We start from the raw sequence: 17,497 nt of genomic DNA on the forward strand, positions 1-17,497 counted from the left end.
TCCTTCTTCTCTCTCTCTCTCTCTCTCTCATTCTATTCTCTTTGAATCTAGCATTTCTTTTAAGCTGCTTTCTTCCACTTTTGCTCTCAGAACTCTCAGCTTTCAAGAACTCTCTCTGCTCTGCTTTGCTTTTGTCAGCTGTGCTGGTTCTCAGCTTGTTACTGTAGCGCTCCGATTCTCTCACTCCTAAAACAGACACAGACGCGCGCCCCGTCCGAAACCCAACACCCCTGGATAGCCTCAATGCCCAGCACCCAGTGTGTGTGTGTGTGCCTCAGTTCAGAGAAAGAGGCACACACACACTCTCTCTCACACACACACACACACACACCGCACATACTCTGCAGAGACACACACACACGTAAACATACAACACACACACACACACACACGCATGCATACAACGCACACTCACACACACATGTATACAATGCACACACACACACACACACACACACACACACACACACACACACACACACACACACACACACACACACACACAAACACACACACACACACACACACACAAACACACATACCCTGCAGAGACAGACACATACCACACAAGCAGGCTGAGTATTTCATGACACATAATTTTAACTGGTGTGTAATGCTTGAGCCATCTATGTATCTCTCTCTCTCTCTCTCTCTCTCTCTCCCTGATTCCCATCTTCTCCTGCTAGTCCATATTGAGTAATGCTGAGGAGGGTGTATGTGTGTGTATGTGTGTGTGTGTGTGGGGGGGGGGTTGTGTTGACTGTACACAGGTAGGTCTGGTCAGTAAATAAGGGCCACAGGCCGACAGCTCTGTAGCAGATGGAGAGGTTGATAAAAAACTCACAGGGTCTCTCCCTCTCCTCTCTCTCTCTCTCTCTCTCTCTCTCTCTGTTGTGGCCTCAAGGGGACCAGGGCAGAGGGCTCTGTTTTCTAAGGTGCGGCAGACTCAGGTTACACATTGTTGTAAGTGTTTATACAATTTGTGATGTGTGTGACCAAGCAAGCGAACACTCGTGCTTGCCCGTGTGCGTTTATGTGTCTACATGTGTTTGTGTCTAAATGTGTGTGAACAGTTTCTACAGTATATTCTCAAGTGAACTGTATGCATGTGTGTGTGTGTGTGTGTGTGTGGGCGTGTGTTTCAATGCCTCCAGTCTGTAGGGTCGTGTGTGGTGTGTGTGTGTGTCTGTGACTGAATGAGTGTGTGTGTGTATGTGGACATCCTTTGTCGCGTAAGTCATTCGCCCTGACATCTCAACACAAACACTCTGACAGCATGAGCGCGCCGAGACAGTAGAGGTGAAGCCCATCTGGCCCAATGATCCTGCCAGACGGGGTCGAGCACAGGGGGGGCCGGCGGTGGAGGTGGGGGCTCGGACAGACGGTGGAGGTTGAAGGTGGGAGGATCAACAGAGTTCCCAGAATGTGGTGGGGGGAGGGGGTGGGGGGGGGGGGGGGGCAGAGGGGACGGAGTTATCCGACGCGGAGGTGAGTCGTCTGGGCGAGCCGCGGAGGCAGACCGGCCGGGAATGCGGTGCCGGTCGTGGAGCGGCCGCTTCGGGGGTTTTAACCGGCGGCGCACCACAGCCTCCAGCAGGCCTTCTCATTAGTCGACCTGCGGGATTGTGGGATTGTGCTGACACGAGGCGGCGAGAGCGAGCCATCTATCTCCCCCTGGAGCCCAATTACGCATCTGCGCTCCAACGGTTGCGGCGCGCTGCTGACCAAAGACACGGCATTCTTCACAGGGTGTGTGTGTGTCATTATCAAAGGGCTACAGAAGCAAAGCATTCCTCAAGGGCTGCAGCCATGCCAGCCTAAAAGGCCAGAGACACACACATCTCTTCATGCTTAATGATGAGTACAGCAGAAACGTTTACTGCGCTCACTGTGCAGTAATTTCTTGTGTATAAGCTGCATTGGGTATAAGCCGCAGGACAGTGTTTTATGCAAGTTAAAAGAAACAAAACCATATTAATACCATATTAACAGCCCACTTGTGTTAACCTCATAGCTGAAGAAATTGTGCAAAATTAATGTATAAGCTGCTGCTAATAGTGGGGAAATTACGGTACCACAATATAATAACTGCTTTGATTCAATTCAGAGAAATATTCTGGAGTACAGAAACCTGTTCATGGATGTGAGCATTGGTGGTGATGCACTCGCAAACGTAATCACCAGAGATGTATCATTCAGAAGATATTTTTGTAATTAATTTTCTAAATTAAGTCAAACGCCTGCACGTTTGCCGTGATTCAGTCTCATGCTCCATCTCAGCCCAGCAGTATTAGCACCATGCTGTGTGTACGCGCGCGCGCACACACACACACACACACACACACACACACACACACACACACAAACACACACACACACACCTGTAGATGTGCACTGCGGGTGGGCACACATCTCTCACTTCGTCGGCTCCACACAAGCGGGAGAATTAAGCGGCACGCTCGCTTCACGTTCTAAACCAGGTCAGTCGCAATCATATCGGTACAGGCTGTTCCTCAGTATAAAAGCACAGACAAAAGACTGTCTCTGTGGCAGGCAGAATTGCTCTTCAAAAAACAGCACTTAGCTGCATGAAAATGAATTCATATTCTGCTGCTGATGTTACAGCCAGAAAGAGAGAGGGTATAGAGAGGGTAAGAGAGAGAGGGAAAGAGATAGAGAGAGAGGGTAAGAGAAAGAGAGGGAGGGAGAGAGAGGGGTTATAGGAAGAGTGTGTGTGCAGATTTTATCCACAGTGCATTAAAGGACAGTGTGTGGAGGAAAATAAAATAATCTCCCAGGCGAGTCCCAGTGCTGAAAGCTCTGACAGCACAGCGAAAGCCGGCTTGCCTCAGACACAGTTCCCCTTCATACAACACCACAAACACGAGAGAATGGAGGGAGGAGGCGGAGAGGAGAGTGGAGGAGAGGAGAGGAGAGGAGAGGAGAGGAGAGGAGAGGAGAGAGGAGAGAGGAGAGAGGTGGGGAGAGGAGTAGAGGAGAAGAGAGGAGAGAGGAGGGGAGAGGAAAGGAGAGAGAAGGGGAGAGAAGGGAGGATAGGAGGAGAGAGGGGAGAGAGAGTAGAGGAGAGGAGAGGGGGATTACCCTCCCTCTCCCCTTCTCTTCTCATCCTTCATCCGTGTCACTACATTTCACTCTCACTCTCTTGCTCTCTCCCTCACCTCCACTCTCGTTTTACTGACACACTCATTCACTCGCTCGCTCAGTCAATCATTTTCTCTCGTTCCCAGGTTAATCCATTGCCCCTCTTCCCTCGCTTCTACTCTCCTCAATCTCTCTGCCTTCCACCATAACAAATGGTCTAGCCATTGGCAGGAGGTAGGCGGTCTTTGACTGTTTTATGCTGTTCCTGAATGACTGGTTTCTTATTCCAACATTAAAGATGTTTGCTTAAATGCACAAAACCAGGCAAGGCGTTTTAATGTTGACATACCTCTAATTAACGTTTAACCTAATACAACAGAAGCTCTCAATCAACATCTTGTGTTATTATCAGCAAAATTTAGACAGCATTCACAGCATTCATAAAACTTCTTGAGAGACTGCACTACCAGATGTGATCAGTAGAGGGCACTTGTGCTCAGCCATCTGCAGTGTGCCTTCAAGGTTTTCTGTCTATCTCTCCACAGCTGTGCTCGAGCGAGAGCACGATAAGAGCAAACACATCTCCCGCTAATGACAAGCCAATCAATACAGGCTAATGGCCGGCCATCTCCTTCTAAATGGGATCGTCACAGACGCTGGAAATCTACGCATCTCAATCGACTGTGCACGGGCAGGGGGCTGGAAGAGACGCTTAATCACAATCACAGCCCAGATAAGCCTAAGCGATAGCGTTTTTTTATTAAAAGGTGAGCTGGCGTGAAATTGACTGCATATGGTGCTTACGACGCACAGACCTTTTTGTTTCTTTTTTTTTCGATGCCCCACTGAGATACAGGCCTCCTCCTCGTCGCGGGAGTTCTTCTCAAAGGAACTTCTGGGAAACGCAGCGCCACACTTTGCTTATGTTTAATATGAAACTCCGTGTTTACGTGGCGATGATGGAGAGTGCGGGGAAGAAATGTTTGCCCGTTGAGGGAGGAAAAAAGACCCACAAAAAGGCAGCTTTGCGAGATGAATCACTCGCCAACAGCCATCTCTCCCACTTTTGCTCTCCCTCTCACCTCGTGTCCCTCTCTCACACCACGTTCAAGCACACGCACCCACCCACACACACACACACAAAAGCATAAACACAGATGTCCAAACTCAACCGACAGCGGTGACCGAGGATCCGAATATCTGTGCATGTGCGTGCCGAGTTCCTCTCCAGTGCCGCTTCTCAGACGTTCCCATGAATGCCAGTGTTTGTCTGAAGAGGAGAGGAGAGGAGGAGGAGGAGGAAGAGGAGGATGAGTGGAGAGGAGAGGAGAGGAGAGGAGGGGGAGGAGGAGGAGGAGGAGGACAGGAGCCCGTCTCTGCTCCCTCCTGTTCAGGCTGCGCATATTCCTGAAGGCTAGCCACGCCACAGCGTTCCTCTGCCCTGATCTGGGAACTGCCACACTCTCTCCCCTTACAGCCACACTCCAAGAGGAAATGAAACAGCATTGCCTGGCATGTTGAAGTGGGTGAAGTGAGGCTCGGTGGTTGTGGGAGGGTTAGTTGACCCGAACTCCACTCCACTCAGGTTCAAGTCATCAAGCAAGGCTTTTGTTCTCCAAGAGCTTGCACACTCACTGTAATGACTCTCCATACTTGTTATTCCGCCAACATCAAACAGGTTGTCCGTGAGCCCAGACACTATTTTGGTCCTCGCCCCCTTCTTAAGTAGGTTCAGGTGATTATGAAAAGGAGCGAGCGAGCGTGCATGGGTGGCCAGCACGTTGGACTCTTAATGGTTGAGCTCTAATGGAGGCTCTCTGGAGAGGGCTTGTGAAATGTTAGCGAGTAAAGTGGACATCAAGGCCAGCCTGGCCAGGCCTCTGGATCACCTCACATCTGCTGCTATGGTGGTTTATAGAACTTTTTTTGTGGAGTTTGTGTTCTGCCGGTAAGCGGATGATGATGATGATGATGATGATGATGATATCGGGCAGAGTGCGCGGCACCCACCACAGCGTGTCCCGGTCTTCTCTTCCTCTCCTATCGCTACCAGACACAGAGGGGAATGCAGCTTGCGCGGCTATGGATCCGATTATCTATTGGCGGGTACATCATTGTGGCAAGAGAGAACACAAGTAACCACACTGATGACAGAAAAAAGCCTCCTTGGGGTACAGTCATCGAACACACTGTTCACACAAACACAAGATGCAGCATTTTTTTTTTATTTCTGCCTACAGCCATGTTCTGTTGCCACCATCCTCCACTCTTTCTCCCACCACAATCTGCTGAATCTTTTCCAAGAAGAGGAAAAAAAAAAAAAAACAGAAATGCCTTTTATTCTTAGCACAATATTCCCCTCCATTTCTCTTCGACCCTCTCCCTCTCTCTCCCTCCCTCTGTAAAAGAGAGCGCTGAATGCCAATTAAGGCGATGGGGAGTAGTGGGGTAGTGGAGGGGTTGTGTGGGGGGTGGACGGGGGGGCCCTGTGTTGGCAGTCTGCCTGCGGCTGCAGTTTAGGCTCTGTTGTCCACTCAGCTCAGCTCTGTTTACGAGCCTGTCTGTAGCAGCGGGCCAGAGAGGCAGCCAGTGCACGGAGGCACCTGAGCTAGCAGGGCCTGGGAGGTTTAGGGCAGGCTGAGGGTGGCGGTGGTGGTGGTGGTTGTGGGGGTGGTGTTGGTGGTGGTGGGTAGGTTGGTTGTTGGTACCAGCCCGTGCCTTCCACAGCTCTCCCCCTCTCCCCTCCTCCCTCTCTGGGCCCTCTCCTCCTCCTCCTCCTCCTCCTCCTCTGCCTGCCTGCCTGTTGCACGCGCCTGCTCCATCCAGCTCTCGAGTCAAAACACAAAGCTCCCGCCCTGCCTGCCCGCCTGCCTGCCTGCAAAGAATGTCCAAAACAGCAGCACTTACGGGAACCTACAAGTGTGGGTAACTCCCAAAGACCCACCTCGGAGCTCTCCAGTCCAGACGGATGCTCACCGCCTTGCCAGACCATCAGCAACCATCTGCTAGGAGGGAGGGAGAGAAAGTGCCTTCTTTCAACTCTGACCCCCTCAGCTCATATGAAAGAATGCCTGAATAAAGAGCGTGTGGGCTGGCCTCTGACATGACACATGTGCACTCCTACATGTGGGGGGGGGGTGGGGGGGGGGCCCTCCATCTCTGCGGAGGCTCAACGTGCCTTAGGTGCTGTCAGCGGGGCGGAGGGGAATAAGTGGCAGCGTTGCGTAACTCGACGTACTTTCTACCCAGGGGCTCGACCTGGCCCGAGCGCTCGCATGCCATCTCCTTATAAAGCCGAACGGCTGGAAAATCTAATTTTGATGCCTCATGATATAGAGCAGTACTTACACTCTTGGCTTTCCCTTATCCGCGCGCTCTCCACTCCTCCTCCTCCTTTTTTTCCCTCTTTTTTCTCCTTCCTTCTCTTCCTCCTTTCTCTACTACACAACCCCCTCCCCCTCTCGTCTGTGGCAGGTTTTAATCCTGCCGTCCTGGCTGGTCTGGGCTGGGCTGGGCTGATGACCTTTGCCAGCCTCGCTCACCCGTGACTCCTGGAGAGCATCAGAGGGGGGTGACAACGTTTTCCTCCCACGTCCCGCGACGACCCCGGAGGATCAAAGGCTCCAGGGGGCGGGCAGAGAGAGGGGCGGGCAGCCAGGGAGTCTTGTGGGTCGCCGGGTGCCTGGCAGAGGTGCCAGAAGGAGCAGGTTGTCTGAGGAACGGCTCGCTCGCCTGACGCTGCGGCACGGGGCCGGAAGGGGCCCGAAAGGCGCCCGCGACCGACCACACGCGGAGCGAACACTGCGTGCTGCCGCCGCTAAGTACGTCTCGAACGTTTACATTCCCCGGGCCTGCTGGGAGCTCACTGTTTGGAGAATGGTGGAACTCTTTAATGAGAGGTTCTCCAATTCACCCGCCAGCTCGTCGGCTAATCTTCCCTGAGCATTTAAAGGGCCTTGTGCAGCTTCGCTACTCTCTTTGAGAAGTGCTAAACGAGGAAACAGAACTACAGTAATTCATTATTAATAGCCATTGATTAGCTCGCAGAACAGACACAAAACATCTCGACCGGGTGGCTGCTGCCGTGTAGAATTTCTGTGGCGCACAGTCACTGTCGATGAGTTTGTTTTGGATCGGATCAGATGTCTCCATGTGTCCATCCGAGTGTCCACTCCAGTCTGGCTGTGAAGAGGCCCTCTGTCATACTCTGTCCCCCGACTCCGAACGTCTCTGCGGTCCGACTTTGTTTTCTCTCCATCTCCATTTTATCGGGCCGCATGTTTATTTAACTCAAATTAAGAGCACGGGTTAAAGCCAGCGGCTTTCAGCTCGGCCCATTTCCCCCTTCAAACCGCCGTACTGGCTAATGGGCTGTGCGGCAGAGGTAGTGTTAGTGACATCTTGACTGTAGTCTCAACAATCCGCATAGAAAACACGAGGCATATCCAAATCAAATCAGAGTAGTTGTCAAAACACACGCACACACACACACACACACACGCATACGCACGCACACACACACACACACACACACACACACAGAATTAAACACACACACACACACACACACACACACACACACACACACACACACACACACACACACACAGACACACATACAGACACACAGACACACACACGCTAAGGGACCTACTTTCTCTCAGGCTAGTGTGGAGTTCAGCCCATTTAAGGTCAGGGATAGCTTAGCCTTTGTCCCCTGGGGGGTCTGACTGCAAATTTCCCCGGCTCGTTTTCTCACTCGGAGTGATCGGGGAGAGGCCCCTAAAGTGGGTCAAAATGTGAACAACTGCATGAAGAAAGAACGCAACGGCTGTTCCCTGTTTAACTTAAAATGACAAAAAGCCGACTCCAAGGTGCTGATGTTGCGCAAGTAGGGGTGTAGTGGTAAAATAAGAGGCGGGTAAACTTGTGAATGAATTCTGAACTAGAAAAGCACCCCGAGCGCGCAAAACATAACCGCCTCTTAGATCCAGATGGTGATCCAGATCATTATCACACCGTTTGTTCCTTGGGTCATTTCTGACCTTTCCTGAAAATGTCATCGAAATCCAGCAATAACTGTTTGAGTTATCTTTGCTCTTAGACAAACAAACAAACCCTGATGAAAACATAACATCCTTGGCAGAGGTAATTATGAATTCTGTGATCACGGTAAGGTGGAATGCGCCATGCGGTATCAGATTTGTATAAAAAGGCATTCATTTGATGATGGTACAGGTTACTGTCCAATGTTTATAATACTACCAGTTCTTAAAGTGTTGATGAGTGTACATATCGTACATTTGGAAAATACAGTGTGGTTTTGAATGTTTAAAAGTTGCAATTGGCCAACAAACTCTTTCGAGAGGGATAAACTCTAAGGGGTGGATGACTCTGTCTACTTGTGCTTATCCTCCACTACAGCCCTGTGCGTGTTGTGTTGTGAAATGGTCTGTAACACATGCAGCCAGAGGGCGGAGGTGTCTGTTGGTCCATCTGTTTGTCTGTACAAGTGACTATTGGGAACTGAGAAAAGCAGCATGACACATGGACAAAATACTCTTCTTCATTACATGCGTAAGAGCACAACAAGTATTTTTAGGAGTGTGCAGATATGAAAGATATAAACATGTACTGTAGATGTTTTTCAGACATCTTTCTTTTGCTTTTTCCATAAGTCTGATTGATTGAGTTTCTGCTATGTGTTTTCCAGGAACTGTGCTCCAGCTCGCATCCAGTAATAATATATTGAATGGAATCCATGAAACCTCAGCCTCATCGTCCTCTGAGTAATAGGGTCCAAACTCCAAACACACTCCAAATGTTGTCGTTACATAACAGTATCATATCTCTACTTGTACATTTTTTCCAGGTTCGTCATGCCATGTACGCTAAATTTCCAGAATTCATTTACATTAAAGGAAGACAGTAAGACATCAGAGAGAAAGCAGGAGAGAGAGAGAGATCATCCTCCTGCTCTTTCCTCTCTTTCTGCCGCCCCCCCCCCTCGTTTCTCTACTTGTACATTTCTCTACTTGTACATCTGTACGTTTCTCTACTTGTACATTTTTTCCAGGTTCGTCATGCCATGTACGCTAAATTTCCAGAATTCATTTACATTAAAGGAAGACAGTAAGAATCAGATAGAGAGAAAGCAGGAGAGAGAGAGATCATCCTCCTGCACTTTCCTCTCTTTCTGCCTCCCCCCCCCCCCCCCCCCATGTTTCTGGCCCTGCAGGGGGTCAGCGACATGGCTCTGGGATTCCTGCGTGGCGGGGGGTAGCGGGAGGCTGGAGGCCGGGCCTCCTAGGACACACAGTAGGTGTACTAGCGCACGCAGCCCCAGCAACTGAGGCAATCACTGCTTCCTGTTGTTGTGCTGCTAAGCGTTCGGTCTCAACAGACAATGCTGGCCAGTGGGAGACAGTGAGATAGAGAGAAAAAGAGAGAGGGATAGAGAGAAAGGGAGAGAGGTATAGAGAGGGGTGAGTAAGAGATTAGGACAATGAGGCAGCCATCACATGTAGTCATACTTGTCTTGCATGATTATGAAAGAGGTACACACACACACACACACACACACACACACACACACACACATAGTTGTGTGGGCAGTGGGGGTGAGTTTGAGGAAAAGAAAAAGGGGAACTGGGAAATCTGACCACCTCATACAGGAAGAAAGCAAACAGGCTCAGTGAGATATCAGTAAACAACCCGTCTCTAGAGAACTGAAGTAAAAAAAAGAGGGAGAACGAGTTTCTATCTTTCTCTTTTTTTCCACCTTCTCTTTCGCTCCCACCTCTCCTCCTCCTCCTCCTCTCTCTCTCTCTCTCTCTCTCTCTCTCTCTCGCTCTCTCTCTCTCTCTCTCTGTTCCTCTGCTTGTACCTCCTGGCTGCAGTGGCTGTGTGTGATTTAGTGAGCACTGCGCTGGCACCGTCCCGTGATTCCACTGAAGCCACTAGAAGGCATCTTGTTTCTAATCTTTAACAGATGGGTGATCTCCTCTCCTGTGCCTTGCTCCGCTCCCCACGATGAAAGCAAGTGGGCCTCCTCCTCCTCCTCTTCCTCCTCCTCTCCCCCCCCTATTCCTCCCCCTCCCACAGCCACACATAGCTGGCCCAGCCAGGCGTTGGAAACTAGACCCTCCAGTCTCCCCTCCTCACCAACCAAACCTTGCTGAAGCCATGTTCAAATGACATTAGCATGAGGGGAATCAGGCGTCCCATGCTGCACCAAATGGGAGTCTTGAGACTTCTGAGCCCCTCAGTTAAACTGGACACCAGTGGATCGTGATTATGAACCGTCAGACAGGGCAAGGGGACTTGTGAAAGGGGAAGAGGCCTAATTCCGAACCTGCGGGCTAAAAATAGCCCAGCCCCGAAAACGAGTATCACATGTAAGCGTGTGTGTGTGTGTTGACTGGAGAGGCCTGACCACTTCGTGTTGTTGGCTAATTCATCAATGAAGCATGTGCCGCCGCACGTCAGCCCAGCTTGAGCTAATGCTTGGATGCTGCACTGTAGCTTTGGCAGTGCAGTGTCTCTAAGTGGTACCATTTGAGATCAACACCCATGACAGCTTCCACCCAACTCACATATGCCACGTTCTGCACAGAGGGCTAGGAGTTCAGCCACATGCCCACACTAACACTAACACACACACACACACACACATGCATAGACATACACATACACATACACACACACACACACACACACACACACACACACACACACACACACACACACACACACACACACACACAAACACAAATACTAACACTAACACTAACACACACATTCATACTGTACACACACACACACACACACACACACACACACACACACACACACACACACATACACACACACACAAACTGCCTCCCCACCTCTGTCCACAAAGCCCCCTTTGTTCCATTGCATTCAAGGAAAATGTGAACACACGCAAGTCTTTCTAAGCACAACAAGGCAGTCTGCAACCAATAGGTTTACTTTCTTTTTTCCTGTTTTTGCCTGATTTTTTTTTCTCTTGCAAGGGGGAAATAAATGACTACAGCATCCATTTCCCCATCTGGAAACTGTTCTACCCTAAAGCTCCTCCAGTTCTCTCCATGGAACATTAGCAGCCCCCCCCCCACCCTCCCCGCCTCCCTCCCTGCACTACTCTGATCATTAAGCCTTATTATTAAGGCTTATCACAAGGTGCTTGACGGCCAGGGCGTGGTTGATTAACCAAGCGTCCCTTGCCCAGATCTGATAGGCAAATACTGTATCGTTTCCAAAGACACCACTGCATCCTCCCTCCTCCATCGGTAAGCACTACGGCAACGGACCACTGTCGGCACGGCTACAACGAGGGCAAGATGCTGACGCGGCTGGAAAAAGGCAGAACAAGCTCCCGGTCAGTGAGGTGGGTTGCATAATCTACTGCATCAGCGCGGGAAGGAGAGCGTCTAGCCGAGCGCAGCCCCAATGAGGCTCAGAGCCCCGCGGCTGGACACGGGCCCGCCGCACCGCCCATGCCAGGGAAACCGGAGACGGCAGCGTCTCCCCGGCACGTTGGGGGGGTGGGTGGGGGGGAGAGATGAGACCCTGCACACACACACACACACACACACACACTACACACTCCCCCTACACACACACACACACAGCACACACACAAAGAGCAGCAGTGTATCTGTAGGACTAGCGTGACTAAGCTCAGGTAAACAAGGACAGCACTCACACACACACGCACACACACACACACACACACACACACACACACACACACACACACACACATCCGGCGCTGAACACGTTCACAAATGGTTGGCGGACGGTCAGCATTGTTGGGCTGCTCCTGTTTGTTTGGGGTGTCGGCCAAACAGGAGAGGAAGTGAGGCAGGTTGTCCTTGTGGCGAGAGAGGGACCACGAGCCAGAAGGAGAGCCTTCAGTGTGTGTGTGTGTGTTTGGGGGGTGGATCTGACTCACTCCATTTGTTGTTAATATTAGAATTGTTTGTCATTTTTCAGCCCTCTCACTTTCCTGTGCTTTCCTCTTCAGTGACATTGATGGTTTTATGATGTTAATAATGTTTCATTACCAGGCGCTTTTGCTGGCTACTGTTTCAGGGCCCGTAGCGGTGCTAAGTGTTTACTTGTGTTGATGTCCTTTTTATGGACATCAATATTTATATCACTCGAGCTCATTAAAGGTTTGCAAAAAAAGCCCATTTGAAGTGTCTGTCACTGTTAGTGTCTTTGAGCTGATGAGTCTATAATGAGCTGATGAGTCATCTAAATCATGCTAAACCACAGAGGATACATTCTGTCTGAGGCTCATTTGTTCGTATGCCTTAATGCAAGATGCATGTGCACTGAACTGCTGTTTATGAATCTGTTTGGCATAACATGCCTTTGTTTCGCTCTTCAGAAGTCAACCAGGGTTGTGTCCATGCATCTACAGTACTGTATACTGCAGACTTGGAGGATATGAGGGGAGAAGTGAAGACATATACTGTAGGTGCAGATGTCCATGAGTGCACAATAGCTGTGCTATTTCAGGTGCTGTATACTGCTTGGCCATATGTCTTGGGGTGTTACTGTATAAACACTATTCCTACCCAGCTACCCCAGACTGTATTTTCTACACTGGGGCCCGTAATAACTTTTATTGAACCATTTCATCCGGTCTCTCCAGGAATAAAAAAAAAAAAAAAAAAAAAAAAAAAACTGAAAGAACCACCAGCTCCCGATGTGCCCAAAAAAGGGATTGGTCTCTTACCTTCACGCTCCCGCTGCCCTTTCTCCATGCTGTCCTGGGATCCCTGTTCCCAGTCCTGGCTCTGGCGCTCCCGCTCCCGCTCCCATGGACCCTGGGCTGCTGCTGCTGCTGGCCGGGCCTCCTCGTCCACCGCCTGCTCCACCTCGCCACTCTCCCCAGTCTGCACACACGGGAGGAGAAGAAGAGGCCAGTAAACACGTCTGACCTCTGCAGAAGGCCACCACAAAAAACAAGGAAGAGAATCTTTCCAGAACCTTCCAAGACAAGGTCCATAGCGTTTTAGACTTTTCTCTTTGTACTGCGAGCTTAGATTATTATTTTTTTGGGTCACAATAATGGCGATCATGTGCAGCGGCGGCGTATTAGTAGATTATCACAGTTTTGGCCCGGGCTCTGCAGCTGGATAATCCACGCTGTCAAGAGTGGAGACTACATCCCTTCAGTTTAATGGGAATGAACAGACTCCTGTTGGGATTCTTTGTGCTGCCAGTCATTTCACCGGAAAGGTCCGGAAAGGTACACACAATGGGCACCTGCATGGATTATCTTCTGTTTTGGAGAAATACATGATCAGATTAACAATTTTTACAAATTCTTCAGTGGAAACCACTTTCCCACAGTCAGCAACAGAGGTTAGTGCAAGCATGGGCAATTACATATTTTTAGAGCTTTTTTTTTTTTTTTTTTAAGTTTTTGCATTATACTGCCAGCAGTCAAGATTGAGGTATCAGATCAGGTTGGGAATTGAGTCAAAGGAATGTGACATGTTGACTCCTCCAGACCAACATTTATGAGAAATACAGTCAAATGTGCAAATCAACACCCCAACCAGACTTTGTTTTGGCTCACTGTTGTAAAGTAGGGTTAAAGCAGTGTGGGAGACACACACTAATATGCACACTCACATTAAGGGCCTTAAATGACATGTCTGGCTGTGTGTGTGTGTGTGTGTGTGTATGTGTCTGTGCGTCTGTGTGTGTGTCTGTGTGTCTGTGTGTCTGTGTGTCTGTGTGGTAGTGAGTGAGACAGACAATGGCCGGGTTTCCGTCTTAAGTGCTAAGAACTTCTTAGGAGCGCTCTAAGAACGTTCTAAGAACGCTCCTAAGAATTTCTTAGCACTTAAGAGCTTCTTAACAAATCTGGGAAACGCGGCCAATGTGTGTGTGTGTGTGAGAGAGAGTCTGTGTATGTGCATGTGTGACTTAGCTTGTATGCAAGCCTGTGTATGTGTCGCTGTGAGTGTGCAGCACGCGCGTACAAACGTGTGAATGTGTGTGTGTGTGTTTGTTTATGCTGAAACGTCTTAATCAGTGCTACTCCATTTCCTGTGCGAACGAGACGTCCAAGATTCCTGCCGAGCGCTGAGGGGAGACCAGCGCCACTATTTGTCATAGTAACCAGCAAACCGCCTGCACGAGAAAAAAAACCCTCTCTCTCTCTCCCTCTCTCCCTCCCTCTTCTCACTCTTTCCCCCTTTCCATCTCTCAGTCTCTTCTGTCGTTCCACCATGTGTTTCTGTCTTTTTCACCTTCCATCTCTCTCTCTCAGGCTGTTTACTCAGTAAGGCTTGATTGATGAACAGGTCTTTACGACCAGATTACAATGATGGACGAGTGTTTTATGTGCGCTTAAACCTGTTTCGGGGCACACGGTAGGGAGCATAATGGCCTGTTCTTCTAGAGCTGATCGGAGCTGGGTAGCCGAGCAGCTGGGGAACACACTTCACTTCTCTCTAGCTTATTTTGGGAAGTGCCTTCCCTATCTGTCTTGCTTTTGCTCACACCCCACCTTGAAACACTCACACTCACACACACACACACACACACATACACACACACACACACACACACACACACATACACACACACACACACACCTGCACGCACACACACACACACAAACACACACACACACACACACAAACACACACCTACACACACACAAACAGACACAAACAAATATTTCCCCCATAGACACACATACACGCACACACACACACACACACACACACACACACACACACACACACAGACACACGCATACACAAACACATAAAACGCAGACACATACCAGCACATAGAGACACACGCAAACACAAACAAACATCTCAACCACACACACACACACACACACACACACACCTCAAACACATACACCCAGGCCATCTCCTCTCATCTCTGGAATGTGTTTGTAAATAGCAACTACACCCTCGGCTCTGTCCCTCACTTGCTGCCTGAACTTATCTCCACCTCTGAAGATAGATCTGCGAGGTCACTCAGCTGAGACCCTGGTAGGCGGCCATCGGACATTCATCATCCCGGCTGGGAAAGAGATGTTCCCGTCCGTCCGCACACCCTCAGATGATCTCCGCAGATGTTTACTGTCCGGCCCGCTCGCTGGATCGGGATCAATATCGGTTGACAGCTCCCACACACAAAAACTCACAACTTTTCCTGAGCCGCTGCCACATCATTTGCAAACAGTACGCAATGCACTGGCTATTTCGTAAGTTCAATAAAAAAATAAAGAACGAAAACAACCCAGAGAAGCACACTGCCAATGATTCCTGCTTTGATGATAGCCAAATGCATGAAACCAAAGCCTTCAGTCTCAGTTGCCACATGTACTGTACCATGAATGAGAGCTCTCAGGTTGCGCTACTTACCCACTGCTGGTTTGGCAGAGCCAGAGAGGTCAGCATGTCGGCCATGGCCCCCAGGATCTGGTCTGTCCGTCCTTGGCTCTTCTGCAGGGCTTTCATTTTGCCGGCGCTCTGTTGCGCTGGCGGTCCGCTGTCCGTCCTCTGTCCGTCCCCTTGTCCTTCCGCCCCGCCACTCGCCTCTCCAGAACCCTCAGCGGCCGCTGCTGCAGCCCGACTCCTGTTGGTCCGGCTCTCGCAATCTCGCGTCGGCATCAATAATAGATCAGGGAAAATGAGAACATGCTTTTCTGTTCTGTTGTGCTTGTCCTCTGGGCTGGACCGAGAAGTGTGAGTGTGGTCTGACCTCCTCCTCTCCTCGCGTCAGTCACAGGTGGAGAAGCTCACCCCCGCCCCCGTGTGTGTCTGTCCGAGGCCTCTCCGCCCCCCCGCCCCTGCCCCCTACCCTGGGAGAACAGTCACCTCCGGCCCACCTGTGTGGTGTCTGCCCCTTCAGTAAACAAAGACTGAAGCCGGCTTAACTCCCTTCCTCTTTGTCTGCGGCTGGGGTCTGCTTCATTCTCTAGACTGGACTTGGACAGGTTTGGTGACTTTGATGATGGGTCTGCGTCGGTTCTCGTCTGGTGCCGCGGCTTGCCTTACTATCGGTGTGAGGACTGACCATTTCGCTCTCCCCACAAAATCATGCTCTCCGACTCACCATTGGCTGTGTGTGATTACCTCCCCCTTTGTGAAAAAAAATAAAAGAAGAAAAATCCCTCTCAGCCTCTCTCTCCATCCATCTCTCCACTCCTCCTCATCCCCTCCCTTAGACCACACTTCCGTGCTTTCCTTAACTACTTTAAGATCACATTTTCCCCCTGCGCTCGCTCTCTCCAACTCTCTTGCTCGCGTTTCCTCACACTGTCCGTCCCTCCACTATCCCTGGCAATGGCATTATCCCCCCTGTTATCTGCTTCCCAGCCTCAGTCAGTGACACAGTAGTTTGTGTGAGTTCAAGTATAGCGGGACAATCCCTAATAAGGCATATGCAGTCAGCACAGCAGTGGGGAGCTGGGGCACATCTGCTCACTGCTAGTCATTATACAGTGTGTCTACACTTACTGTAAACTCAGTAGCACTGTAGCAATGGCCAGACTCCAGTCATTTTCACCCTAGAGACAACTGTTTAAAACCCTGCAAGAGATCACTGCAGTGCCTGTGACTACATAGCTTGATAGAATATTTGTTTGTCTTCTCGCTTGTGTGCAATGCAACGTTCAGTGTGTGTGTGTGTGTGTGTGTGTGTGTGTGTGTGTGTGTGGCGGGAAGGGGGGGTGGGGGGGGTGTATGGTGATAGCTTTACCATCTGCCCGAAACACATAGCCTATGGCTGGACCTGGTTGGGTTGAATTTTTTTTCAAGTAAATTCTCTGCTGATGATGTACCCTCTTGAAGCGCTGCTGCAATGAGAACCAGGAATGACTGTGAAGAAAGAGAAGCAAAGCCAAAGGAGGGCGAAAAAAAGAAAGGAAAATAGAGCAGAGCTGAAAATAATCCAGCGAAGCCCCTCTAAGCTTTAGCGAGGCGGGTTTGAGATGGGCTCTGGAACTGCCAAAGCGGCTAATATTAGCACATGGGTCGTCTCTGGAGCTGCTATTGTGGCTAAACATAGTCACCGGCGCCCTGTCCGACGACCCCCTGCCCAGTACCCTGAATGATGAATGTACAGCTGAGCCAAGATGATTCATTAGCTGTTGATAACAATATAATACAATGCAACATCAAAAAAAAAATAATAATAAAAAAACTTTACTTGAGCAGCCTTGAGCTGCAACAGATCAATTATAGGCTATATATGGATGAAATATATAGGCTTGCGTTTAAAACAATAATAAGATGCGGCTACTGCTGGGCATATGTACGTCCCTGCTATGCGGAAAAAAAAACAGTGAAAAGCAGCAACCTGATGCTGTCCTCAACATCCT

General features: G+C 49.9%; 1 protein-coding gene across 1 annotated transcript in view; it reads right to left on the reverse strand.

Annotated features, from left to right (window-relative positions):
- LOC134088085 (putative lysozyme-like protein) overlaps positions 1-15,916 on the reverse strand; it is a 22,531-nt gene extending 6,615 nt beyond the window's left edge. The window contains exons 1-2 of the mRNA XM_062542015.1: positions 15,537-15,916; positions 12,872-13,031 (exon numbers count right to left, since the gene is read on the reverse strand). Coding sequence (XP_062397999.1) covers positions 12,872-13,031; positions 15,537-15,785 — 409 coding nt within the window. The 5' untranslated portion in view covers positions 15,786-15,916. The remainder of the gene's footprint in view (positions 1-12,871; positions 13,032-15,536) is intronic.
- Between the last annotated feature and the right edge of the window lie 1,581 nt (positions 15,917-17,497).

This window comes from Sardina pilchardus, chromosome 7, assembly GCF_963854185.1.
Source record: "Sardina pilchardus chromosome 7, fSarPil1.1, whole genome shotgun sequence".
NCBI lineage: Eukaryota > Metazoa > Chordata > Actinopteri > Clupeiformes > Clupeidae > Sardina > Sardina pilchardus.